General features: G+C 33.2%; 1 protein-coding gene across 8 annotated transcripts in view; it reads left to right on the top strand.

Annotated features, from left to right (window-relative positions):
* DTNB (dystrobrevin beta) overlaps window positions 1–26,503 on the top strand; it is a 361,849-nt gene that overhangs the window by 134,407 nt on the left and 200,939 nt on the right. For all 8 annotated transcript variants that reach the window (XM_051976347.1, XM_051976345.1, XM_051976351.1 and 5 more), the window contains exons 7-8: window positions 16,139–16,244; window positions 20,677–20,843. In XM_051976347.1, the coding sequence (XP_051832307.1) occupies window positions 16,139–16,244; window positions 20,677–20,843 (273 nt within the window). The remainder of the gene's footprint in view (window positions 1–16,138; window positions 16,245–20,676; window positions 20,844–26,503) is intronic.

Genomic DNA, 26,503 nt, shown 5'->3' on the forward strand with positions numbered 1-26,503 from the left:
AGGGGAATATCTATTAAATATAAAAAAGAAAAAAAAACCCAATGATATTTTAATATCATTGTTTTTTATATTTAATATTTTTATTTTCCCCAGTTTCATGTAAAACAATTTTTTTTACATTTGTTTTTAAAATTTTGAGTTTCAATGCTCAAAAAGTTATCAAACTGTGCATACCCTTTGATCCAGCAGTGTTTCTACTGGGCTTATACCCCAAAGAGATACTAAAGAAGGGAAAGGGACCTGTATGTGCTAAAATGTTTGTGGCAGCCCTGTTTGTAGTGACTAGAAGCTGGAAAATGAATGGATGCCCATCAATTGGAGAATGGTTGAGTAAATTGTGGTATATGAACATTATGGAATATTATTGTTCTGTAAGGAATGACCAGCAGGATGAATACAGAGAGGACTGGCGAGACTTACATGAACTGATGCTGAGTGAAATGAGCAGAATCAGGAGATCATTATATATACCTCAACAATGATACTGTTTGAGGATGTATTCTGATGGAAGTGGATCTCTTCCATAAAGAGAGCTAATTAAGTTTCAAATGATCAAAGTTGGCAGAAGCAGCTACACCCAAAGAAAGAACACTGGGAGATGAATATAAACTGCTTGCATTTTTGTTTTTCTTCCCGGATTATTTATACCTTCTGAATTCAGTTCTCCCTGTGCAACAAGAAAATTGTTCGGTTCTGCACACGTATATTATATCCAGGATATACTGTAACCTATTCAACATGTAAAGGATTGCTTGCCATCTAGGGGAGGGGGTAGAGGGAGGGAGGGGAAAAATCGGAACAGAAGTGAATGCAAGGGATAATGTTGTAAAAAAATTACCCTGCATGAGTTCTATCAATAAAAAGTTATTTTAAAAAATAATAATAAAAAAAATTTTGAGTTTCAGTTGTACAGAGCATCAACAAGATTATGTGATGATCAACTGTGATAGACTTGGTCTTTTCAGTAATGAAGTGATTCAGGCCAAAGCCAGTAGAAATGGTGAGAGCCATTTGCATCCAGAGAGAGAATTATGGGGATTAAATGTGGATCACAACATAATATTTTTACCTTTTTGTTGCTTTTTGTTGAACTTAGATTATAATGGATTTTCTCTGTGACATTACAAACATGTTAGATGAACATACTTTCTCCTGTTTTATATCTAATCTGTTATTAATATGGAAAAAAACATAATCTACTTTTGCATTTTAGTTCACTTTGTCAGATATATATTATTTGTTAAATGTTTAAGGATCTCTTTCGAAAGTATTTATTCACAGAATTGCTCTTGTAAAATAATAAGAGACTTTAAGCCTTTGCCAGTCCACATTTTATGCTATTGTAAAGCAGATGGTGAAATTCCATAGCAGTGGTAAAACTGAAGCCAACTTCACAATGTTTATAGCTACACATTGTCTGGAATATGATGTTTTTACTGAAAATAATTGTTCTCGCTTTTAGTTTGGTCACTATTAAACAAAAGGGACACCTTTCTTATTTAGTTGACAAAATGACAGTTTTACTAGTCATTTAGTCTTTAAGTGTTTATTAAGTACTTAGTGTATTCTAAGCATTGTGCGAAGAATTGGGGATATGTAATGAAAAGCAAAAACAATCCTTACCTTCCAAGAACTCACATTCTGATAGACAAACAGGTAAATGACTAGGCACATACAAATTGTACACAAGATTTGGTAGAATATATTCTTCATGAATAAGACACTGAGGTAAGTAAGTAGGATGAACAGGAAAAACCTTCAAAATAAGGTACCATTTGAAGTTAGTCTTAAAAGAAACTGGAAATTAAGAGGTAGTGATGAAAAGGGAGAGGGGGTTGGAGAGAATCATAGCATATAGACTGTGGAAAGACTTGGAGATGAAATGTTATTTGTCAATAGCAGCAAGGCCAATATTTCTGCTTAGTAGAGTGCGTGGAGGGGAATAATATATGGGAAGAGTAGAAAGGTAAGAAGTAGTCAGGGGGTAAAGAGCTTTAAGTGACAAAGGATTTTATCCTAGAGATAATAAGACACACTTGATTTTATTGAGTAGGAGGTAATACAAGCAGAACTATATTTTAGGAAAATCATTTTGGCAGCTATATAGAAGAGGGATTGAAATGGGTAGAGAAAAAAAGAGTCAGATCAATTAGAAGGCATTTGCAACTGTTCAGGTAGAAGAGAATGCATTTTTGAATTTAAGGTATCGGTTAGTTGATTGGAGGGAAAAGGATGTATATGAGATGTGAATAAGACTTGGAAGTTAATTATATCTATGAAGAGAGTGATGAGTCAATGTTGACAACATGGCTGTCTGGGAAGAAAATAAATAATCACCTTGATAGTGATAGGAATGTTAGGAAGAGAAGAGGATTCAGGGGAGAAGATAATGAGATCTGTTTTGGATAGTCTTAATTTGAGACTCTTAGGTGATATCTAGTTTGAGATGTCACAAGGCTATTGATACTGTGAGATTATGGCTCAAGGAAGAAATTAAATTTAAATTTATTGACACAGCAAATATCTGCACCAAGATGGTAATTGAATCTGTGGGGCCTTAGGAGGATCTTATCTCCAAATAAAGACTTTATGGAATAAAAAGAAAAAATGCCGAGAACAGAGCTTTGGAGGATACCCATGCTTTGTAGACATAGTATAAATGAATATCCAGTGGACACTGAGGAGAAATCATATAAGTAAGAGAATAAAGAGAAACAAGTATCATGAAAAAAAGAAAGGACATTACATCCAGAAGGAAAAAAATGATCAATATTAAGGACTTAGTGAAGTCAAAAGGATGAAGATTGAGAAAGGCTCATTAAATTTGTCAATTAAGAGATCATTGGTAATCTTAGGGTAGTTTTTATTAAATGATTAGATAGGAAGCTTGATTGTAAAGAATTTAGTAGGACAGGAAGTGAAGGTACCTAGTATAGATGGATTTCTTAAGCAGTTTAGTTTAGAAAAGAAGGAGAAATAGAAAAAGATAGTTATTAAGCATGGTTGTATCAATTGAAGATTTTTTTTTAAGGATAGTGAGAATATGGGCATATTTTTAGGCAGCATAGATGAATCCAGGAAAAAAGAAGAAAGCAAAGAAAAAGTGGGTATGATATTGGGGACAATCTGTTGGAGGAAATGATAAGGAATAATACCAAGGGAATATGTAAATGGATTGGCTTTAACAAGGAGCAAGGAGCAAGGACATTTCTTCATCCAAGATAGTGGGATTAAACAGATAGTATGGGAAGATATCTTAATGATATGAGAGAAGGAAGAGAGGAAAAGGGCCCTTCCATTTGAAAGGCCTCAGATTTTTTATGTTGTATTAAGCAAAGTTCATTTTAAAAAATGGTGAGTAGGAATATATTTCACTGGAAAGTTAGAGAGACTGGAAAGTAGATATAATAGATTGGCAGTAATATAGCTTGATTTTTTTCCCTTGATTTTCTTTTATTTTCTCTATCTTTTAAATCTATCCCCTAGTACCTCCACAATTATGTCACTTCTAGTACACAGCTTTTTTTTTTTTTAATTAATTATTTTCTCCAAGTTACATTTATTTATTATTATGTAAAAAATAGCTTTTTATTTTTCAAAATACATGTAAAGATAGTTTTCAAAATTCACCCGTTCAAAACCTTTTTCTCCCTTTCTCCCCTACATCTCCCTAGACAGCAAGCAATCCAATATAAGTTAAACATATGCAATTCTTCTAAATGTATTTCCTCATTTATCGTGATATAAAAAAATCAGATAAAAAAAGAAAAAGTGCGAAAGAAAAAACAACAACAAAAAGGTGAAACTACTGTGTGGTGATCCATATTCAGTCCTCATCATCTTCAGTCCCCAGTCTTTCTGGATGTAGATATTTCTCTCTATCTATTGGAATTGGCCTGACTTGCCTCATTGTTGAAAAAAATTAAGTCCATCACAGTTGATCATCACATAATCTTGTTATGACTGGATAAAATATTCTCTTGATTCTATTCACTTCACTTAGCACCAGATCATGTAACTCTCTCTAGGTCTTTCTGAAATCAGCCTGCTCATCATTTCTTATAGAACAATAATATTTCATTCCATTCATATCATAACTTATTCATCCATTCCCTAGCTCCTGGGCATCCACTCAATTTATGGTTCCTTGTCACTACAAAAAGGGCTGATCAAACATTTTGGCACATGTGGGTCCTTTTCCCTTTTTTGTCCTCTCTTTGGGATACAGGTCCAGTAAAGATACTGTTGGATCTAAAGCTATGCATAGTTTGATAGCCTTTTAGGCATAGTTTCAAAATGCTCTCCAGAATGGTTAGATTAGTTCACAACTCCATTAACAATTTATTAGTGTCCCAGTTTTCACATCTCCCAATTACATTTGAAACATTTTTAAAACATGTTTTTAAAATTTTTGAGTTTTAGATTCTTTCCCTTATTCCCCCCCCCCCCAAGCTACCATTAAGAAACCACAACTCCTCTCTCTTTGTGTAGATTTGATCCAATTCACCTGGTTTTTTCCTTGTCTTTGTTCTCTCTAGTTCCATTTCTATCTCCTCTTAAAATTCATGAGACTGTAACAGTTAAGACCAAATGTGGTTACTCTACTCTTTTTTTGATGAAAAATTGTACAGATTTTTGCAGATGATTTTCCATATTTCTTTTTTCATTCAATTCCTATTTCATCCTCACATATTCTCTTCCAGTCCTTCATTTTTTTAGAGGAGTGGATTTGTGATTTCCTTCATGTTGGCAATAGCTGCATAAGATTTTATATATTGCATTTATAGATCATGATGAAATAGACCTATTTCGTTTGTCAATCTATGAGAGCCAGTGTCATTTGGGTTTTAAGTTGTGGCCCTAGCTGAAATTTGGGAAATTTCAGCTATCAAAATTTATGTTCCTTTAGAGAGAACACCTGTAAGTAAGGATATGATATCCTATGTGAATAGAGAGAAGGGAAAGAAGAAAAAAAAGATATGCTAATCAATTTGGGATTGTAAAATTAAATGGAAAAGTATTTACACAAACATGATGAAATTATAAATTACATAAATTAAAAGTATGGACTTGTGGGATTGCAAAAACAATATATATGATAAGAGATAGTAAAGATACTAAATATCAAAATATCAATATTGAAATACTCAAAGGTAAGACTTTAGTGTTAAATTCCTATTATTGAGAAAAAATTTCTTGGGAGGTTTCAGTGATCAAAATTTCTATTTGTTTAGGCAGAACACCTGCAGGTAAGGGTATGATATCCTATGTGAATAGAGAGAAAGGAAGAAAAAAAAAAAGATATGCTAATCAATTTGGGACTCTAAAATTGAATGGAAAATTATTTACAAAAATATCAAATACTAAAATCATAGAGGAAATTCATAGCTTAAATAAATTATTCTTAGAGAAATCTTTTAAGACTTGTGAAAAGTTATTACATTTATATGGATTTGTGAATAAATGCTTTACTCTTAGAATATAGAGTAAAATGATAGGTTATTCAGTTCCTTTTATAAGTCAAGTATAATATTGATACAAAAATCAGACAAAGATAATGTAAGAGGAAGTTATAGAACTATACCATTAAAGTAAATCTATAATAAAATATTAAATAGAACATAGTTTTACATTAAAGAAAAATCTATTCATAGGCCACATGTTAGACTGATCATGAAGAGAAAAGGAGTATAAAAGTAATATACATGTGTAGAAAGGAAGAAAAAGGTAAAATGATCAATTGTCATAATTGGGGTGCTCAAGAAGTGTACAATCATGGAGGAAGGGGTGGGGGAAACAGGCATCAGAGGAATCATATTTTTATCTAAAATTGATATAGGAGATTTGAACATGCACAGCATTTTGGTAAAGAACTGTATCAGACTCTATGTGAAGTGAGCAGAACCAAGAGAACACTATACACAATAACAAGATTATGTGATGATCACCTGTGATGGATTTGACTCTTCTCAACAATGTGGTGATGGAAGGCAATTCCAATAACTAGGAATGGAAAATGCCATCTATATCCAGAGATAGAACTATGAAAACTGAATGTGGATTGAAACATAGAATTTTCATCTTTTTTTGTTTGTTTTTTTCTTTTTCGTGTTTTTTTTTTTTCCTTTTTGGTATGATTTTTTTTCTTGCATAGCATGACAAACATGGAAATACGTTTAAAAGGATTGCACACATATCAATTTCTTGCTTTCTTGGGGCGGATAAGGAAGAAAAGAAGAAAAGTTTGGAACACAAAGTTTTGCCAAAAAAAGTTGAAAACTATGTTTATATGTATTTGGAAAAATAAAATACTATTGAGGAAAAAAAGGACTATATCAGATTCAACAAAGAAACAACGGTAATCATAGAAGAAATGCTGGATTAGGAATGGTAACAAGCAAAATAAGATTCTTGATTTAGAAGAGGGAATTGTAAAAACAACACAAAACAAAATAACAAGTCCTAGAATGTAAGGGAGTATCTACTAATTGAGAAATAGCTAAGCGACTTGTAGAATATGAATACAATGGAATACTATTATGATGCAAGAAATGATGACTAAGACAGTTTCAGAGAATCCTAGTAAGATACATATATGAAGTAATATCAAACGAAGTGAGAAGAACCAGGAAAATAATTTATACAAGGACAACAACATCATAAAGAAAACTGACTTTGAAAGATTTAACTTTAACCAGTGAAATGACCAACCACATAACCAAAGGACCTTGGGATATGAAGCATATTTTTCATTTCCTAAAAGATAGGTAATAAATACAAGATGTAAAAAGAGGCATACCTTTTTGAAAAAAAAAAACAAAACTGTTACTAAACTGTGATTGTTACAAGTTTTTTTATTCTCTTAGATTTTTAGTTAAGGAGACATTGAAAGGAGAAGAGAGAGTTAGCAATAATTGTACCCAAAGAAAGAAAATCATTGAAACAGTTTTTAAAAATGCACAGGAGGGAATGAAATGAAGTTCAGAAGTAAGCACAAATAAACAGGATAGTTTTGAAATTAATATATGGAATTATTACATCTTTTTAAAAAACCACAAGCAGTATAAAATAGAGATTCATAGTTTTACATATAATCCTATTGTTTTGTTATATGAAATGTCCCTTTTTTTGGTGTTTAAGTTCAGGGAAAAAGAAATTTAAAACATTTGCTAGACTTCTAGATATAACATAGTAACATGAGAAATCTTAGAGGTGACCAGTTTTTCCACAATTGATCTAAGATGTGACAGAAGTTACAGTGAGGTGTGGGGAGAGATAGCAGCAAGCTTATTCATCTAGCCCAAGACCCTACAAGAAGATGGAGTCAAGTATGGCAACTTGGAGTTGTGAAGCAACGTAGAGAAGAGGAAGACTTGAGACTTAAAGCCAGTGGGATGTAGGCCATGGTCTGTCAGAGGAACAGTGGTCAGAGGTAACTTCTGCAGATCACTCAGAGACAGAACTGGGCAATGTGTGTGTGTATGTATGTATGTATATATACCCTTCAAATTTACTTGAAATTAGAGCCCTTTTGGCATTTGTCATAGTCATATCTGGGGAAAAAGCCAATGTATGCTGCAGCTACATCAGAAAATATGGCCAGCACAGCTCAGGAGCAGGCTGGGCAACATGGATGCTCTAAGAGGCATACTACTAGTGTTCCTATTGGAAACACCAGAAGAAATAGCCCCAGTGTAGAAAGCCTGTAGCAAGGCTGATGGGAGTACTACATGGGAGATTATAACCTGCCACTTAGAGATTATTCATAGAGAGGCCAGAGCCAAAAATCTATTTTGGGACACCAGAAAATGGACTTAGAGGACAGGGTTGGTGGCAAAGGGTAGAGCACAATCCTAACCATCATTTCCAGATGTGAAGTAGGAGAGCATCTTGATTAGAGAGAGGATAGAATCAAACTAGGCCTGTCAACTCATCCTAGACTCTAGTAAGAAGTGGCTTTTGCCTTTTTGTGAATTCCATTATTCAAATTTAGGTTGGAATTCTACTTAGGGTGAGAGACAGAGATTTAGAACTGTGTTGCATTAACAAACTTGCTGGAGATTTTCAGCATCTGATTCTAACTAGAAATGAGTACAGTGTTATATTACAGAAGGCATGATTGGGATAGTGGGGCCATATTCTGCTATGGCTATTCAAAGCTACACACCACCTTCTGAATCCAATTCTCCCTGTGCAACAAGAGAACTGTTCGGTTCTGCAACATATATTGTATCTAGGATATATCGCAACATATCTAACATGTAAAGGACTGCTTGCCATCTAGGGGAGAGGGGAGAGGGAGGGAGGGGAAAAATCGGAACAGAAGCGAGTGCAAGGGATAATGTTGTAAAAAAAATTACCCTGGCATGGACTCTGTCAATATAAAGTTATTATAAAATAAAATAAAATATTAAAAACAAAACAAAAAAAAATTCCCTATTTTCTAGAAGTGCTCAGCATTATTAAAATCTGCTAGTGTTTGCTTGCAGTTTGACTAGGGGTAGTAGCTATTCTACTTAATTCAGAATGGGATGTATGAACCTTAATTCATCCTTCTGAAATATTAATAGCACTTAGTTTTGCAAAATGAGAGTTACAAAATTCCATTTAATGGACCTAAAACAAAATATTCCCTACTGATATAGGTAGAACCGCTACAAAATAGCTTTAGACAATTAGCCTTAATATCTAACTAGGTAAGAACATTTTCAATAAATTAATCATCCTCAACTATGATGGACTTGGATTTTTTCAACAATGAAGTGATTCAAGACAGTTTTAATTAATTTGTGATAAAAAGTGTCATCCATATCCAAAGAGAGAGCTATGGAATTTGAATGTAGATCAAAGCACAGTATTTTTACCTTTTTATTTTTGTTTTTTTGCTTGTTTTTTTCTTTTTCTTACGTATTTTCTCTTTTGATCTGATTTTTTTTTCTTTTTTGCACAACATGATGAATATGGACATATGTTTAGAAGATCTCCACATGTTTAACCTATATCAAATTGCTTGTTGTCTTGGGAGGGGAGAGGGGAGAGAGAAAGGGAGAAAATTTTGGAACACAAGATTTTGCAAAGGTAAATGTTGAAAACTATTTTTGTATGTATTTGGAAAAACAAAATACTATTAAAAATAAACTAATTTTCCATAAACCTAAAACTGAAAACAACAACAACAACAACAACAACAACAAAAACAAAGCTACAAACCAGACATTTAGACTGAAATATGAGTAAATGGGGAAAAAATATATAAGTATATAAAATATATAATATATAAGTATATAAGTTTTAAGTATCGCAAAACCTCATTTGGAATCATTTAAGACTGCAAAACAACTGGGTTAAAGAAAGGAAAATCTTGAAATATGATGTTCCAAAAGACAAACAATAAAGCTTTACAACTAGGAAAAACTTGGTCTTTAAGACTGAGTATAATGTACGTGAAGGTGGGTGTGGGCCTTTAGTAAAATAGAGCATTTTGAAACATTGCAAATGAAAAGATCAGACTTGGGTTGAAAATTTCAAGTGTAAACACAGCAGTCAAGAAAAATAAATGCATTTAAGCAATGGGAAGGGGCTAAATAAGCACTAAGTGTGTATTTGTAATTTAAAACCAATTTTTAAGTATACTGTGTTGAGAATTCAGTGATACAGTGGAACAGTCTCTGTCCTCAGGGTTTACATTTTGACAGGGAGACATGTATGTCTATGAGTTTTTATATAATATATACAAATGAACACAAAGTAATTATGGGCATACTTGAATCAGATAAGGCTTCCTGCAGAAGTTGGTGCTTGTACTGAAACTTGAAGGAAATTAGGGATTTCAAGCATTCCAAAGATTAGTGGACATCCAATAGAAAAGCATCTGTTCAGACAGGAACTGATGTCACATGTGCAGAAATCACAACTGTGCCAGAATGGCTAGATCATTGTTTATGTGAAGGGAATTAACATGTAAAAAAAAAAAAAAAAAAACCAAATCTGAAAGGATAGGTAAGATTGTGAAAAGATTTGTGTCACAAACATAAGTATATATTTGATCTCTGGGTTGTAAAGTTATTTAAATCTCAAATACAGGAGTTTGCATTTGATTTCAAGTACCTGGCTGTCTGCTGGGGACAAGATCTCTGCTTCATGTTTTTGGTTTCCATGATCTCCTGGACTTTTTCCAGTGTAGGTCTGTCTCAAGGCAAAATAGTTTCTACTTCCTTTTCTTCTCCCTGCCTCCAGCCCTCCCATGCTTGCCTGCCTCCAGCCCTCCCATGCTTCCCCCTCCCACTCCAGGCTTCTTCAAGACAGGCAAGTTTCCATTGCCTCCCAATTAAGCTTCCAAACTTTCTACTTTTGACTGCTGAGTCTAGCTTCCTGAGGCTTCATATCACAGTATCACTATCTATCACAAGGTTGGATTTCAGTGGAGGATTTCAGACATATTTCTTTCAAGAGACTGCTTTCTAACCACTGATATTTTGCTTGGACTTATTCTTCCTTGAATAGTACTTCTACCCCTTTAAATATTCCAATTACTGATACACAAAGTTTTTAAGTCTTATTCAGTCCCCACCTGTCTGCTCTTTTGTTCCCATTCACTTCAATACTACAATGTTTTGTTCCAGATCTACTTACTCTTTTCACTTTTCTGTTTTGGATGCCTGCTTTAAGTTTAATAAACTTTTTCATTTTAAATCTTTATCTTTCTCACTGTTATTGACTGATTTACATTCTTAGTACTCTTTTGTTAACACTGCTTCCCTCTCTAGCCTTTCCAGTACTGATTATATTTTCTCTCATAACCTCTGACAAACTGGTTGAAGAATAGGAGTTGGAATAGTTCTTGCTTCTCATTGTCCTTCCCATTGTTCTGACTCTCATCACTCAGCTATGTCTCTTTGAAGGTTTATTATGTCCAAATTTATCATTTAGTCTTGATTCTGGTGGTTCTTATTAATCAATATCCTTTGTCCTTCCTCAGTGAGGAAACTTTAATATATGTACTGATAATGCCATCAAACATCTTGAATTCCAGGTTCTTAAATCTACCAATTTCCATGAACTCCTCTTCTTAGTCATCTGAAGTACATACAGAGATGACCTTATTGTTTCATTTTGCTGTCATTTCCAGAGTTTTTCCACTTCCTTTTTGTGAAATAAAAAATTCTTTAATGTGATATTTTCCCTTGTCATTCTATCTTTACTTACGACGGATGACCACTAATCATGTTCTTCATCCTCATCATGAGCCTCATTCATTCTATCCTTAACTTTTCCCCAGATTATTACCCTTGCACCCATTATAACTCTATTCCCTTTTCCATCTTGATCCCTTGTTGAATCAACTCAGTTCTAACATTTATTGTTCTACCAGTTATATCCTCCTTCCTCTTGTCTTGACCTCTTATCGAACCAACTCATCTATCTTCTACTCTTAAATCCTCTTTGTCCTTTGTATTATCACTTATCACAGTTTATGAAACCCTGACTCTGAATTACTCCCTTCATCTCCTTCATTCTTTTTCACATGTGATTGTCAGAAACTGCAGAAAATCAAGAAGCTATGTCAGTTGGATTCACTATCAGTTTATATTATCTAATATCAATGGATTCTTAACTGAAGTAATGCAATTGCTCCACTCCTCCTTAATCAGTTTTATATCCTACTCTCTGCAGCCTGTAGGCTGTTTTGGATATTTTTATTTCTATTCAAGTGTCCAGGCTCACTACTTTTCCTACTTTTTCTGGTAAGGATCTTGCCTCTTTACCACTAAAGAAATTGAAGCTATTTTCTGTTATTTCTCTCCCATGTTACTCAGATATTATTTCTTCTCTCCTATCTTAGATGAAGAGCTGCCAAAGCCTACTGCTTTATTTGCTACCTTGATCCCATTTCTTGTCTTTTCCAACAGATGACCCCTTCTTTCATTTCTGTTCTTTTTAAACTTAATGTCTCTCCCTATACAATGACTCCTTTCCTGCAGCCTAAGAATGTACCCATGTCTCCCCTATCATAAAATAAAATAAAATAAAACCCCAAACAAAACAAATTAAAAAACCAGCCCTCACTCAATCGAGCCATCCTTAGAAGTCATAATTCCTTTTACACAGTGACTAGGTGAATAGGACATCTGGACTTGCTGTCCATTTTATCTCTTCCCTAACTTTCTTTCCGGCATTTCTTTTTCCCAGTTTGATCTTTCTTTTTTGTTTCTAGGACTTTGGGTGTCCTTTAATTCCTCTGGTACACCAAAGCATGTGTGACTGACTTGCTAGAGGAGATGCATAAAGTCTCAGTGTCTGCAAACCACATTTCGTTGACTTAGAGTCCTCTGTCCACAACTATTTCTTTCACTTTCATAGTGTCCCCAGACTTCTTTTAAAATTATCTGTTTAAATACAGTGATTAAAGGCAATTCCAATAGACTTGGGATGGAAAATGCTGTCTATATTGAGGGAGAAAACTGTGGAGACTGAGTATGGATTGAAGCATAGTATTTTCACCTTTTTTTTTCTTTTTCATAATTTTTTCCCTTTTGGTCTGGCTTTTCTTATACAACATGACAAATATAGAAATATGTTTAAAAGAATTGCACATATTTAACCTATATCATATTACTGCACATATTTAACCTATATCAGATTACTTGCTGTCTTGAAGGAGAAAGAAAAATTTGGAACACAAAGTCTTATAAAAATAAATGTTGAAAACTATATATATAATTTGGAAAAATAAAATACTATTGAAGGGGGAAATTATCTGTTTAGTTTGGAAAAAACCAAGTACTCTAATGTTGGAGCTTTTGGTTAAACTAGCCATTCTACTAGGCAACTTGAAATCATGCTAATAAAAGTGACTTTAATATATATTCCCTTTGATTTAGAAATTCCTCTATTAGGCATACACTCCAAGATTAGAGATAAGAAGTTCCTCTATCCACCAGAATATTTGCTGAACCACTTTTTGTAATAGTAAAAAATCTGACACAATTAGATGTCCATTATTGGAAAATATATCAATATAATTTGGTACTTGAATTTAATGGTATATTACAGCATATTAAGAAATTGTGTGCATAAAGACTCCAGAGAAACATAAGGAGACTTGTAACAACCAAGGTCAACTGAGGTGGAATCATGAAAAAAGTTCCACTTTAGTGTAATTGGAAAGAGCAACATTAATAAAGACAAAAGTAACTTCAATGCTTTGCATTCATAATATTCTGGCTCGCCCCAGAAGAAGAGAAGAGAAAATATCTTTCTATTCCTCCTTTGCTCAAGTGAGAAATCATGGGTCTGAAGCATTGTATATAGTCAGATTCAACTGATGTGTTAGTTTTATTGAACTTTTTTCTCTCCCCTTTTTATAATAGCTTTTTATATTTCAAAAATACATGCAAAGATAGTTTTCAAGATTCACTCTTTTTTTTTTAATGACTTTTTATTGATAGAACGCATGCCAGGGTAATTTTTTACAGCATTATCCCTTGCATTCATTTCTGTTCCAATTTTTCCCCTCCCTCCCTCCACCCCTCCCCCCAGATGGCAAGCAGTCCTTTACATGTTGAATGGGTTACAGTATATACTAGATACAATATATGTGTGCAGAACCGAACAGTTTTCTTGTTGCACAGGGAGAATTGAATTCAGAAGATATAAATAACCCGGGAAGAAAAACAAAAATGCAAGCAGTTTATATTCATCTCCCAGTGTTCTTTCTCTGGGTGTAGCTGTTTCTGTCCATCTTTGATCAATTAAGGCTCTCTTTATCGAAGAGATCCACCAAGATTCACTCTTGCAAAACCTTGTGTTTCATATTTTTATCCCTCCCTCCTTCTCTCCCCAGATAGCAAGTAATTCAATCTAGGTTAACCATATACAATTCTTCTAAATATATTTCCTCATTTATCATGCTGCACAATAGAAATCAGATCAAAATGGGGAAAATGAGAGAAAAAATAAATAAGCCATCAAACCAAACAACAACAAAAAAGGTGAAAATAGTGTGTTGTGATCCACATTCAATCCCCATAAACCTCTTTATGAATGTGGATGGCTCTCTCCATCACAAATCTATTGGAATTGCCTTGAATCACTTCATTGTTGATAAGAGCCAAATCCATCACAGTTGATCTTCGTAGAATTTTGTTGCTGTGTATAATGTTTTCTTGGTTGATGGTTTCTTATAGACCAATAATATTCCATAATATTCATAAAATTTATTCAGCCATTCCCCAATTGATGGGCTTCCATTCAGTTTCCATGAACTTTTTTTTCTCTAAATTTTTTATATATTTTTATTACAAGGCAAGGCTCTTTGGGGAGAGGAAGCAAAAGTCAACAGATACTACAGACATACATCCCACCACCACCAGTTAGGTGACACAGTGGATAAACCACAGTACCTAGAGTCAGAAAAATTCATGTTCTTGATTTAAATCTGGCCTCATGTACTAGCTGTATGACCCTGTGTAAGTCACTTGACATATTTGCCTTAATTCCTCATCTGTAAAATGAGCTGGAGAAGGAAATGACAAACACTCCAGCATCTTTGCCAAGAAAACCCCAGATGAAGTCATAAAGAGGCAGACACAACTGAAATGGTTGAACAACTAGACATGCACATATTTGGAAATGAAATTGTTGTTAAAAAATACAGCAATAAGTTTTAATTTAAAAAATATATCCATCAGGGAGCATTCTTGTGAATAGTAGTTTTGGACAGATTGCCTTTCTAATCTCTAGGATTTGGCAAAAGACTATCTTAATCTTCTCCTTTAGGTAAAACATTTACAATCCCTATAAATTACATAAGGTATCTTGGGCTGTCTATAACGATACACAATTAAGTATTTACAAACTAACATATAACATTCATATTAGATTTAGTGTTGACTAAGCTTATTGACCATTATATAATATATTAACATACAATATCACATCAGAGTTGCATACAGTAATTAAATGTTAGGTCACATGCAGAAATATAATTAATGCATATAGAGCAAAGTTGTATAATATAGCATAGGAACATTCTATAAACCAAGCATAAATTATATGCAACATACATGTTACATGTAACTAAATCATCAATGGGTATCAACTCACTACATTTTTTACCTTTCCCCACACTTCTGAAATATCATAAATCAATTTAGGCACTGCCAGAAATTTATAGAATCCCTGGAGTGCCCAGTTTAATTTTGTATCTATTATTCCTAGTGTGCTTCCCCTTGTTTCGTCCTTCCCTTCTTTCCTGATGTTCATAGGCTTCTTTCAGAGTTCAGGCTGTGTTTCCAATCCCAGTGATGTGTGGGATCAAGGAGAATGAAACAAACTCCTTATCTGAGATAATAAAGGCAATCCTTGTGCTGGTAGGATATAAAGCCAGCTGATATAAAGCAATGAACTAGAGGAAGGAGGCTTGTGCTGTACTTCAGGCAACCAACAATTGATCAATGGGAGAAGTTACAGTATATTAAGCACCTATTATGTGTGAAGCATTCTACTAGATACTACGATATAAGTACAAAGAACAAAATAATTTTTACTCATAATGAGATAATATTTTCTGACTTGTTTTGTCACTAATTTGCATAAATTTCCTCTGTATAACTTCATCTCTGTAAAATGAAGGTGGAAATATATGATCTTTTTATTATAGAATTGTTAGGATCAACTGAAATATATACATACTACATACATTTTTGTTTTGTTTTATTTTAATATTTTTATTACAACAGATACAATTTACAGCTGATTAGCTTTTCCCCCCCCTCTTTCTCTTCTTTCTTTCTCTTCATTGGGTGATTTCCTTTTATTTGAGCAATCAATGTACTTTAAGCACACATGTCTAACACTACTTTAAGTTCATTCTTACAGTGTGCAAATGGAAATACATTTCAATAATTTGTACAAACAAGTGAATTGTATGTGTATACATATATATATATATATATACACATACATCCACATAAATATATATTATATGTAAATAACTTATATCTTAAAAACCTAGTGCCTTATAAATGATAGGTTTTTAGTAAGTTTATTAAATTGGATTAAAAATTTATTTGGAGAGATATTGGGAAAAAAAAACAATCCTTTCTGTTAAAGAATTTGTTTTCTGTTCTATTTACAGAAAAAGATAATGCTGAATATGTTTTTAGACACATTGATGGCTGATCCTCCTCCCCAGTGCCTTGTCTGGCTACCTCTCATGCACAGACTTGCCCATGTTGAAAATGGTAAGTAAAGTATTTAATAATATTTCCTAACTTGGTAGAAAATTGTGTGTGTTAAGGCTAAATAAAGGCTTAAGTATTATGACTGATGATCATAACTGTCATTTGCTATCATTTCATGATTGTAACTTCATGGTTTTTATTTTGACAAGAGTTTTCTTCTCAAGCTAAATCTATAACTTTTAGGTACATTGCCACCAGGTGGTAGTCAGGTGCTAAGGCTACATAGATATGGTTTTTCTGGGTTTACATGCAGTGGCTTTTTTAATGAGCCTACTTGATTTATCCATGGATTTTCCACTAATTTTTTTTTTAATGCCAGGAATACCTTTCTTTCTTAAAGCAGTTGAACTTAAAGTTAAATATATGAACATTTAATTGTTTTGAGATTATTTTTAAAGATATAAGTGCCTCAGGGACAGTTTAATACTGTTGATAGTGGATTTATTTTTTTAAGCCAATCACTGACTTTTCTTTTGTCAATCCACTTTTAATTTTAGAGTGGAATCAAAAATCCTTTCTAACAATTTATTTTCAACTTTTGGGCCTATTTTTTAGAGGTTCATTTTTTTTGTCTGATCTAGTCAGTGGTAGTTAGTTCCTTAGCTAGAATATTTGACCTAAATATAAGGATGGCCTTTGTCTTCTGTGCATTGCACTATTCCTTGCACGGCTCTTGCCACTGAAAAACATGGAAGTCTCCTTATTTAGTTTTTTTTTTTTCTTAGAGAGATGAAAGTCCTTTGTTCTCATTTTAAGTAAGTCAGTATTGAGTAAACTAACATTTTAGCTTCCTTAATTTTAGGACTCGTTTTAGCTTGTTTTGCACACAGACCTACTTTGTTTTCCCAACTGTTGAAGCTATAACTGATGAAACTTGAATCTTTTAAACATTTAAATGCTTTGACTATTTTAGACAGATTTATTTATTCATTTATTTTTATTTTAAACAGATTTAAACTGGGTTTTATGAGAACAAACTAGCTTATTAATTTCTACTATTACCAATACCTCTTTTAAAGTCTTCAGAATTTGTCATTTGTCTCATATCCAATTCAATTACAAGGAAGAAACATAATCAAGTCATTCTTCATTCAGTGCTTCTAGGTAAACACACAAATCTCAGCATTTTAATTAAACTTTGCCTTTGTTTTATGATGCCTTAGACTATCTCTTAATAACTTTTTAAAATTCCCTTGAGTTGGAGACAGCTAAGTGGCACAATGAATACTGATTGACCCTGGAATCAAGAGGACCCGAGTTCAAATCCAGACTTAGTCATTTGACTCTTACTAGCTGTGTGACCCTAGGCAAGTCACAATGCTAATTTCCTTACACAAAAAAACAAAATTCCCTTGAATTATTTTTATAGTTCTAATCTTAGGAATAAAGAATATTATGAAACCAGAGATGGGGTTCCATGTATTATCCACTAAATGCATTAACATTTACCTAAGTACTTTAAAAATTTTCCATTATATGAAATAATTACAAAACAGGATGTTTCTCAGTGTTTTAAGACTTTTGAGTAGTTCGTAGAATGCTGGATAGAAAGTCAGAAACTCCAGAGTTCGATTCCCACCTAAGAAATTTATCAGCTCTGTATTCCTGGGTAAATCACTTAATCTCTGGGTTCCTTATTCTTTTCATTTGTAAAATGAGAGTATTGGACTTTATAGTTTCAAAGGTCTCTTCCAGCTCTAACTCATTCTCATTTTATCCCTTTTTCCAAATCCTTTTCAGCATGTCATGCATCATTATAAAGAATTTTAAAAGAAAAAGAAAAAAGTTCAGTAAAACTAACTAACATATTGAAAAAGTTTGATATAATATGTCATATTCCTCAATGTCCCCTGTCAATGATTTTTCACCTCTACAAAGAAGTGAGGGGAAATTTATTTTCATGTCTCTTATTTGGGGGCCAAATTTGATCTCTAAAATTTCATAGTATTACATTTCAATTTTGTTGTTGTTCTTTACATTTAAGTTGTTGTAATCATTGTGTATTGTTTTCCTGGTTTTGATAACTTCACTTTGAGTCAGTTCATTTAAGACTTTCCAAACTTCTTTGTATTCTTTATATTAATAATTTCTTACAGTTTAATGATAATATTTTATTACTTTTGTATCCCATAATTTGTTTAACCATTACCCATCAATGAGCTTTTACTTTGTTTCCAGTTCTTTGCTTCCACACATAGTGTTACTATAAATATTTTAGTGTATAAGGGAGAACTTAATTTTTTGTTAACATTCTGACTCTGAGTTAAAGGATATGATCAAATGAGATAATACTTGTTGATACTTATCACTGTCCCTAGCATATAGTAGGCATTCTATAAATATTATTGTTGTTATTATTACTACACATATATTTTAATCACTATGTATAGTTCAAAATTGCTTTTTGTAGAACCAATTCACAGCTCCACTAACAGTGTATTATTGGACTCTTACCTCTTTGTAATTTTCTTCAATTATTCTATTCTTCAAGAAACTAGTTTTCTTTGGAGAGATTATAAATTCTATTTATTTGGAGATTAGATTGAATTATAATTTTGTTCACCTTTGCTTTGAATATTAGATATATTATTGAAAAAGTGAGCAAAGCTCATGTTTGTAAAACAAATTGTACTTTCCAATTGTCTTCCACTGAATGTACTTAGAGACATGATCTAACAGAAAAAAAAGAAATTATGCTAACAGTTGAATGTTTAATTAGAACCTTCTATTATAGTGAAATGTAACTTAGTATGCAAGTATTATTGTATATTATGCTATGCCCTTGGCATCCAATGAGTTAATGTTACCCGAAACATATCCCAATTTAAGAGAGACCTGAAAGGGGACATCAATAAAGCACATGAAACTATTAAAACCCTTGAAGTTCTGGACTGGAGCAATCTTATTGAATAGGTACTACATTATAGAAGATGCTCTGCTTCTATGTCTCTGTGCCCCATGATATGGGGAAAAAATAGTAAGTAGCAGCATAATTCCACCCTCCAAACCTAATTGCCTGTTTGTTGATGCAGAATATTTTTCTTGGTTTTGGTCATGCATATACTTTTCATTTGTAAACCACTTGTAGTATTAAGTGTTGCCAGTCTTCCTTTGAATAGAGCAGCTCATTTATACTCAGTCATAGTTGTGACATTCCTAGAGGCCAATAGTAAATTTGAAAGTGGAATTTTATTTATTCCTTTCATCTTTTCCATTATTCTGTTCTACATTATTCTAGCTTTCTGAGACTTAGATTTTAACCTAAAGAAAGTAAGAATTTCTGTAAGTCTATAGTTTCATCAAATGGAGTAGTAGAATCAGGTATGTATTATAGGAATAAATCACTCACCCAAAGTTAGATATAATCACGTATTATAAAATTAAATTGGCTTCTCATATTTTCCTGGCTACAGAAATATGCCTTGGATCTGAACTTGAATTTATGAATTATGAATTTATGAATGTAGTTTTAAGGAATATTGAAAAGTAAAGAACATTCTAATTTTTATATGTTAACTTTAATTCTGTTCCCAATTTTAAATGCTAACAATAAATCTGCAGTGTTCTTTGTCAAAAGCTAAGCACACAATTGAGGCTCTTGATGGAAATATGGGTAAAGATTATTTCACAGAGAAAGTAAACAAGCTAGAAAAATATAATTTCATGCTTTCAAGAAGTTTAAGTATCCTATTTCTTGAACTCTGAATAATGGCAGTAATTTTGGTCTTTTTTCCCCTTGCCCATGTGAATCTGATTTCTTTTGAAAAATAATACTTTATATTTTACATTATAGACAGCTCCCAACATTCAAGTGTTAACAAGAAAAGAGAGGCTTTTATAGTTTTGAGAAAATTAATGAGATAAAAAAGATTAATTCACTTGCCTAAAGTTGAACAGGTACAAACTAGTAGAGCATGAATTAATGCTGAAGGGGCCCTGAGTATGAGATTCCATTCTTCATTTATCCACTAGAGATTTATGTTTTGAATTTTTTTTATTGTTTACTCAGGGCCTTTCAGAGATCTAAAGAAGCCTGGGTCATATCTATTTTTATAGATCCCCAAGTATAATAATAATAACAATTATAATTATTATAAAAATGTTGCCCAATTTTGGTTTCATGTAAAATAAAATTTGAAGTGTATTTTTAAAATTTAATTTGTTTTTATGTATAAATGTATTAATTATTCTTTTGCCTAAATCATTTAATATTAAAGAAGGATGTTTCAGATAAAGGAAAATATAAGAAAGTAAAGAGGATAGGAAACTATATAGCTGACTTTCAATTCTATTTTAGGTTCAATCAGTGATTTCTTTTATTAATTTCAGCTCTTCCATTCTGATTTCAGTCACTTAAATAAACAATGTTTTTCTCTTTCTCTGTTCCCCACTCTCCTTTTCTCCCCACCCTTTTTTACTTCCTTTCTTCAAGTCTTCCATCCTGTGGAGTGTTCATATTGCCGGTGTGAGAGTATGATGGGTTTCCGATATAGGTGCCAGCAGTGCCACAACTACCAGCTCTGCCAAAACTGCTTTTGGCGGGGCCATGCTAATGGCCCTCACAGCAACCAACATCAGATGAAGGAACATTCTTCTTGGGTAACTTTGCCTTCTGTTTTTGCCTTTAGTCTTTCCTGAACAAAAGTTCAGAAGTATCTTCTAAATAGCCAGATATTACTAATAAGCTAATAAGTGCTTGGCACATTAAATCTTTTTTTCTGTAAAATGAGTAAGTTGGAATAATTGGCCACCCTTTAGGTTTCGTTGGAATCACATTATCTAATATAATAATTAAACTAGTATGCTACTAGTTTAGAAAATAGACTGCTTTACTATTGTCTCTAATAATATGTGAAAACCCCAGGGGAAAAAAAAAGGTTCATTTTTATCTGAACAGAAGTCACAGAATTTTAGTTAGAAAGTGTCTCAGTAGTCATCTAAGCTGACCTAGACCTGAAAAAAAATTCCTTATACATTCCCTAGTTAACGTTTAGCTGGTGAAATAAGATATAAACTTAATTTCTTTCTGGAGCAAGAAATATGAGGCTTAAAAAAATTTTTTTTTGAAAATTGAGTAAAAAAGATGGCTCTCAATATTTGGACTTCTAACTTCAACAAGGATATTGGCTTGAATAAGCATTAAAATATTTTATAGTGCAAATTCTATTCACCTTTGCTCTGGATTTACTCTGAAATTTTAAAAGAATTTAATCCATTAGATAGATTCTTGCCTTCAGGCAAAGATAAAGATACTGTACACAGGTATGTACAATTTGTAGAAGAGCAAAGTTCTTGAATCCATATGACAAACCAGAACTCAACTAATAAGAATCCTCTGTTAATTAGAATTTATTTTCTTTTCTTCACTTGAATGACAATTAAATTAATTAAAGAAGAAAAGTTCATGAGGCCCCAGGGCTACTAAGGATAGAATATTGTATAGATTTTCAGATAAGGTCATTGAAAAAAATTCTTTTTAAAAATTATTTTTGTGGGGCAGCTAGATTGCGTAGTAGATAGAGCACAGCCCTGAAGTCAGGATGACCTGATTTCAATTCTGGGCTCAGACACATAATACTTCCTAGCTGTGTGACCCTAGGCAAGTCACTTAACACACTAATTGCCTCAGCAAAAAGCAAAAAAAAAATTGGTTTTTGTCACAAAAGAGGGCTTGTTCTGGAGGACAGATGGAAAATGTGATGGAAAGAAAAAGAACATCAATAAGATACTTTTCAAAAAGTATAATTTCAGTTAAAAACAAGGGCAAAATGTACTAAATTTCCAGAATATGGTCTAAAAATCATTATAAAATTTTTGTATCTCCTTGCAGCAATGGTAAGACCAGTCATAATTTTAGATTCTTTGAAGTAGAAAGGTTTTTTTATTCTCTCTTTTTCAGTTTTTGTTTTTTTGTGGGGGGTGAGAAGCTGTTTATTTTTTTTAAAGAGGGAATCTGTGGCTTCTGTGGTTAGAAACACCAATGAAGAATTTCCCTTCATCAGTACAATTGAACAAATGCTCTGCACCTTCCTCTTAAAGAATTGCATAAGCCAGGGATGGGGAATTTTGGCCATGCAGGCTGTATAAGACCCTCAAAATCTTTTAGCCCTCCCAAGGCAAACACTAGTGACAACAGTCTCCCACTACTGCTTGAGTTCTTAATTTTGTTATAAAGTTAATAATTTTGTATAGACAAGGAATGATGTTATAAATATCCAAATGGACCTTGGCAGAGAAAAGATTCTTCCCCCCAGATGTAGGGGCACTTAAACGTTGTGATGATAGTTTTTAGAAGTCACTTAGTGAGAAATTATGTTCAGAATTTTAACTGAGGTTCTACAAGATCCTAAATTACCACAGAAATAAAGTTTTATATTCAATAGAAAAATAAATTTTATTTTTTAAAATCTTTGTGATGTTTTAGTTTAATACAGCACAAAATCTCCAACAAATAATGAAACTGTTATGAAATGTATTCTGCATTCCCTGGTAAATAATTGCAGTTGATTTATCCATTGTGAATTGGAAAATGGGTTGTATCCTTTAAATTGGATGGTAGTGATACTAATGAAAAATACAAATAAGTTTTCAAGCCCCAAAGATTTGAGGAAAAGAGGTTTTCTAGTTAATTTATACTAGAGGAACTTTCAGAGTTTGGTTCACTTCATTTTTAAAAGTAATTTATTTTGCGTATCATGAACGATTTTAGGTTTTTAAAAAAGATAATACTTCATTGCTACTTTTCTGAGCTTTGTAGGAATTTATGTAAATTGTGTATAAATTTACAATGTAAATTATAATTAGTAAAAATCCACTTCATTTCTTTCCTTCCTCCAAATTCCCCAACTCTTCCTCACCAGTTGAGAATGAAAGAAAAGCAAAACTCTTGTTATAAACATGTATATTCAAGCAAAATAGATTTTTGCATTACTCATGTTCTAAAACTTAGTCTCATTCTGCCCTTTGAGTCATTTACCATTCTATTAGGAGGTGAGTAACTTGATGCATCATAAACCCAGATTATGTATGGTTTGTCATTACATTGATCTTAGTACCTAATTATTTTAAAGTTGTTTGTTTTTACCATATTGTTTTCAGTATGTAAGTTATCCTGGTTCTGTTTACTGTTTTCTGCATCAGTTCACATAAATCTTCCCTGGTTTCTCTGAAATTATGCCCATCATTCCTGAAATCGTGTGTGTGTGTGTGTGTGTGTGTGTGTGTGTGTGTGTGTGTGTGTGTGTGTGTTTGTTCTTCCTTTCTTTGCTCAGGTCAAATGAAAGTGTGGTCAGTTGTTGGCTGCTTCTCTTACTATCTCCTCTTTCTCTTTTGTATATTTACTTTTGTATTTTTTTATAATATATCTATTTGTTTACTCAGATTACATAAGATGATTTTCCTTAAGCCTCTTCTGTCTTTTTCCCTAAGTAAATTACTTTTCTCCTCTTTTTTCATTCTTCTAATAACAAAAAGATATAACCATTCTTAGGCTTTTTTTTTCTTAAATACCCTCTGTGACCACTGATGATGATTAGGCTTCTGAAAGAGTACATGAATCATGTCCCCATATTTTAACATAAGCAGTTTAGCTTTGTTTAGTCCCTTATGGTTGAGTGTTCATGTTAACTTTTTTTTTTTTTTTTTTACTCCTGTGTCTATACAGCTCTGGGCTTTTTCCATTAGGTTGGATTAGAATTCCTATAATTATTTATTTATTCATTCATTCGTTTGTTTGTTTATTGAGAGGCAATTGGGGTTAAGTGACTTATCTAGGGTCTTTGTTAAGTGTCTGAAACTGGATTTGAAATCAGGTCTCCCTGATTGCAAGATTGGTGCTTTGTTCACACCATCTAGCTGACCCAGAAGTCTTCTTATTAAAGGGCCAATTTTTCTTCCATATGATTATACTCAGTTTTGCAGAATAGGTTATTCTTGGCTATAAGCCTGTGTAAGCTTTCTGCCTCCTTTATAGTTGTGGCTGTTAGCTTGTGTATGATCCTACATTTATCTAGAGAAATATTCTGGACTGGTCCTTTTGTTACATTTTGGAGGGTGTGATGTGTTGTGTTATTCTAGGATCTCAGAGACAGCTCAGGCTGGGACCTGTATGCTTTCAGTACTCCCAATGTAACCTCAGTCAGTTCAGAATCTTACTGTTGCCTCTCTGGTTTGAATTCTACAAGTTTCTGATTTGGGTTTGGGTCTAAGTACTAATAGATACTGCTGGACTCAATTCTTTTTTTTATTATTATTATTTTAACTTTTTTATTGACAATACATATGCTTGGGTAGTTTTTTACAACATTATTCCTTGCACTCACTTCTGTTCCAACGTTTCCCTTACCTCCTTCCACCCCCTCCCCCAGATGGCAAGTGGTCTTATACTTGTTAAATATGTTATACTATATCCTAGATACAATATATGTGTGCAGAATTGAACAGTTCTGAATTGGATTCAGAAGGTAAAAATAACCTGAGAAGAAAAACAAAAATGTAAACCATTTACACTCATTTCCCAGTGTTCCTTCTCCGGGTGTAGCTGATTCTGTCCATCATTAATCAATTGGAACTGAGTTAGCTCTTCTCTTTGTTGAAGAAATCCACTTCCATCAGAATACATCCTCATACAGTATTGTTGTTGAAGTGTATAATGATCTCCTGGTTCTGCTCATTTTACTCAGCATTAGTTCATGTAAGTCTCGCCAGTCCTCTCTGTATTCATCCTGCTGGTCATTTCTTATAGAACAATAATATTCCATCACATTCATATACCACAATTTACCCAGCCATTCTCCAATTGATGGGCATCCCTTCATTTTCCAGTTTCTGGCCACCACAAAAAGAGCTGCCACAAACATTTTGGCACATACAGGTCCCTTTCCCTTCTTTAGTATCTCTTTGGGATATAAGCCCAGTAGTAGCACTGCTGGATCAAAGGGTATGCACAGTTTGATAACTTTTGGGGCATAATTCCAGATTGCTTTCCAGAATGGCTGGATATGTTCACAACTCCACCAACAATGCATCAGTGTCCCAGGTTTCCTGCATTCCCTCCAACATTCATCATTATTTTTTCCTGTCATTTTAGCCAATCTGAGAGGTGTGTAGTGATATCTCAGAGTTGTCTTAATTTGCATTTCTCTGATCAATAGTGATTTGGAACACTCTTTTATATGAGTGGAAATAGTTTCAATTTCATCATCTGAAAATTATCTGTTCATATCCTTTGACCGTTTATCAATTGGAGAATGGCTTGATTTCTTATAAATTTGAGTCAGTTCTCTATATATTTTGGAAATGAGGCCTTTATCAGAACTTTTAACTGTAAAAATGTTTTCCCAGTTTGTTGCTTCCCTTCTAATCTTCTTTGCATTAGTTTTGTTTGTACAAAGGCTTTTTAATTTGATATAATCAAAATTTTCTATTTTGTGATCAGTGATGGTCTCTAGTTCATCTTTGGTCACAAATTTCTTTCTCCTCCACAAGTCTGAGAGATAAACTATCCTATGTTCCTCTAATTTATTTATAATCTCGTTCTTTATGCCTAAATCATGGACCCATTTTGATCTTATCTTGATGTATGATGTTAAGTGTGGGTCCATGCCTAATTTCTGCCATACTAATTTCCAGTTTTCATAGTAGTTTTGTCAAATAATGAATTATTTTCCCAATTTTGGGTTTTTCAAATACTAGATTGCTATAGTTATTGACTATTTTGTACTGGACTCAATTCTTTTTGGCAGCTGGGAAACTCTTGTTGGTTCAGAGTGATATATTTCAGGATTCCCTTTAATTTGTGATTACTGATCTGTTTATTCTTATGTGGGCTTTAGTGTGGGCTAGAAGCTGGACCTGTGACTCAGCTACTTAATTTGGAAGTTTCTCCTCTTTTGCTATACTGCCTAAAGCCTGACGCCATTCTCCACCCTAGAATACTACTCCTGGGTGAAGGTCTCTCTGTCATCCATGGATCTCTGACCTGGAACTTAATATTAAGCAATAGAGCTTCCAGATGGCACCTACACCTCTTCTGCATGAAGAATCCTGACATATATCTGAGATCTCCTCTTTCCTTAGAGGTCAGCCTCTCCCTTGCTCTGGAGTACTGCATATTCCTAGTTAGATCATGCGGCTAGTGGTTATAGACCTCTGTCTCTTTCATTAGTTTTCTGAGCTGGAAAAGTGACTCACTGATCTTTTTTCTTGGATTTCTCTATCAGGATTTAATCTGACATAATTTCTAGATCTGTCTGTAGGAT

Source organism: Antechinus flavipes, chromosome 2 (assembly GCF_016432865.1).
Source record: "Antechinus flavipes isolate AdamAnt ecotype Samford, QLD, Australia chromosome 2, AdamAnt_v2, whole genome shotgun sequence".
NCBI classification, from domain to species: Eukaryota; Metazoa; Chordata; class Mammalia; order Dasyuromorphia; family Dasyuridae; genus Antechinus; species Antechinus flavipes.